Genomic DNA, 2,640 nt, shown 5'->3' on the forward strand with positions numbered 1-2,640 from the left:
TAGTCAGCCGGTTGGTTAGCGGAACTTGCAACTGTAACGTACGAGAATAAACGACAATGCTGGCGTGAGTGAATTGTGCATACTATAAACCAATGGGTGAAAAGTTATGACGGTTGTGTTTTTTTACTTGAACAGAATCTGCTTGAACTTAAGGGAAAGAAGCCGGTTAGCTTAAACTAGCTAACACAAACGTCATCTGTGAGCCACCTCAGATACCCACATTGCATCTGCGACACGTGTAGTAACATATTTAGTGTAGCGTGAACGTGATTTAATGCTGGAATGTGTAGATCTGGCAACAATCCACTCCTAACCGTCGTAGATTGAGCTTTCCAACAGCGGTGGGGAACGTGAGAGTAGCTCGGGTGAAAGTATCGTTACTGTGCTAAAAAGTACTCGAGTAACGTGAGAAGTAAAACGAGTCATCAAAATAACTTGTGAACTAGCACCTGTATTTGTTTGTGATGAAATGACAACTCATTTCCTGGAATAATGACCTACAACACACACCACGCAGTAAAGTGTCAACATGTTAGTGTCCTTAAACTTTGATCTTTCCAGGTTAGATGTCCTAAGTCCCAGTTCCATCACGAATGGCCACAAATCACATCCAGGTCTCTAGAGTCCCATGAAGACAGAAAGATTAGCCAGAGAAGTGAACAAATGCACCTCCAAACAGAGAAAAAGTAGTGATTCTCCTCTGCTTAAGAGAGAAACATATGCTGCATCCAAACTACTCTACAGGTCCAGTTAACTCGAGTTACTTGAGTAAATGTAACTCGTACCCACCTCTGCCTGCTAACATTTACTTATGACTAAATATTTGTCCGCTTTCCTTTAGAAATGCACCCACACAACTATAAATTTGCATGGTAATGTTAATATCGGTGGTCTGCAGAATGAAATATGGACACACATTTAAACGCATCCTGGATGTCTTGTTTTCCAGATAAGTCTATCATCATGTGGAAGCTGACCCGTGATGAAACCAACTATGGCATCCCCCAGCGCTCCTTGACGGGCCACTCTCACTTTGTAAGTGACGTGGTCATCTCCTCGGATGGACAGTTTGCCCTGTCCGGTGCCTGGGATGGGTGCCTCCGCCTGTGGGATCTCACATCGTAAGTACAGACAGTGGTAATCTCTCAAGTACTGATTTAGATTTTCAGGGTTTAAGGTGGTTAAGTTGTTACCTCTGAATTTGTACTGTTGGTGTTTTTTGTTCATGGGAAAGTGTCTTCATTTCTGCTAGGAATTCAATTCGGTAGGTCAAACCGGAGAACATATTTAGTGCAAGTTGTGTAGTCAGATTCTGGACCTGCATCTGGGTTGAGTAATATGGCTGACTTGTGGAGCCAGGCCTTTCTTTAGACACAGCGCAGTGGAAACAAGTCTGGCTATGAGAGGCTACCAGCTTGTTATGAAAGCCATTTAGTGTCATAATGTTACTTGGCAGTAAATGTGCTAATATGGACCCGAAGAGCTTACTTTAAGCTGTGCAAGAAGTCTAATAACCACATGTGTGCTTTAAACACTGATGTTAAAAGTGGTAATGCTAAAAATGCAGAGTCACCCGACTGTTGCACCCGTTATTGCTGGACTCTGCATCCACAGCTTTGTAAATAAAGGTATGCCGTGTTGAGGTGCCATATTTTTTTTTTTTAGGTCATGGATGACGTTTTCAACGCAAGGATAATACATTACACGTGTACATTCTCTGGGTTAAACACCCACTGAACATTGGTTTAAGAATTTGTTCTCAACAGGTGTAGCTGTGTTAGACATGCTTACTTCTATTTTGGTCTTAAAATATGCAGCACTTTGGACATGTTTTGTGAAAATGTTTGTTGTGGTGTCTCCCCAGTGGCCTCACCACCCGCCACTTTGTTGGACACACCAAGGATGTTCTGAGCGTGGCCTTTTCCGCTGATAACCGCCAGATTGTGTCTGGCTCCCGGGACAAGACCATCAAGCTGTGGAACACTCTTGGAGTCTGCAAGTACACCATCCAGGTGAGCTGTCGTATCATGTTGATGGGATTTAAGATTAAGACACCTCGACTCATGATTAGACCCTGGAGACATGGGGCTGGACCGTGAATGTGGATAATAAAAAAGGGAAGACTAGGACAGCACACCCATTTGACTTTGTAATATTCCCACACAGAGGTTTCTGGCAAGACGCTCCTCAGTGTGCCAGAATACACACTGAAGAAGGGGTCTTTTGAGTAGCACGTTGGTCTCTTTCAGTGTCAGTGGAACTACATTTCAGTGAATTTAAATACTGGTTAATGGCCTTGTGCCACTTGGAATTAGAAGTCAAAATTGAGCAATCCATACTGGTCAAAAAAAACAACTGGCCTTTTAATATGGAGTTTCCTCAAAAGGCCAAATGCTCTTCACCCAGCCACGATGGCCCTGTTGTAGACTAGCTGTCTACAACAGTTGGGTCTTATGTCCAGCGTGGTCATGCTTTACTATCATAAACCAAATGATGCAGTGACTGGTCGGTTGAAAATGTATATAATCTAGTAGGGGTGGGTGAAAAAATCGATACAGCATAGTATCGCGATATTTTGCGTGGCGATGTTGTATCGATACACGGACGCCAAGTATCGACCTTTTATTATATAAACTATTT

General features: G+C 43.0%; 1 protein-coding gene across 1 annotated transcript; it reads left to right on the forward strand.

Moving 5' to 3' along the window:
* The first annotated feature begins 915 nt into the window (after window positions 1–915).
* LOC116380334 (guanine nucleotide-binding protein subunit beta-2-like 1) lies at window positions 916–2,114 on the forward strand. Its single transcript, XM_031842264.1, has 2 exons — window positions 916–1,121; window positions 1,865–2,114. Exons 1-2 carry the CDS (start codon window positions 934–936, stop codon window positions 2,097–2,099), a joined length of 423 nt encoding a protein of 140 aa, XP_031698124.1. The 5' UTR covers window positions 916–933; the 3' UTR covers window positions 2,100–2,114.
* The last annotated feature ends 526 nt before the right edge of the window (window positions 2,115–2,640 follow it).

Source organism: Anarrhichthys ocellatus, unplaced genomic scaffold (assembly GCF_004355925.1).
Source record: "Anarrhichthys ocellatus isolate YVR2014 unplaced genomic scaffold, GSC_Weel_1.0 scaffold6834, whole genome shotgun sequence".
NCBI classification, from domain to species: domain Eukaryota; kingdom Metazoa; phylum Chordata; class Actinopteri; order Perciformes; family Anarhichadidae; genus Anarrhichthys; species Anarrhichthys ocellatus.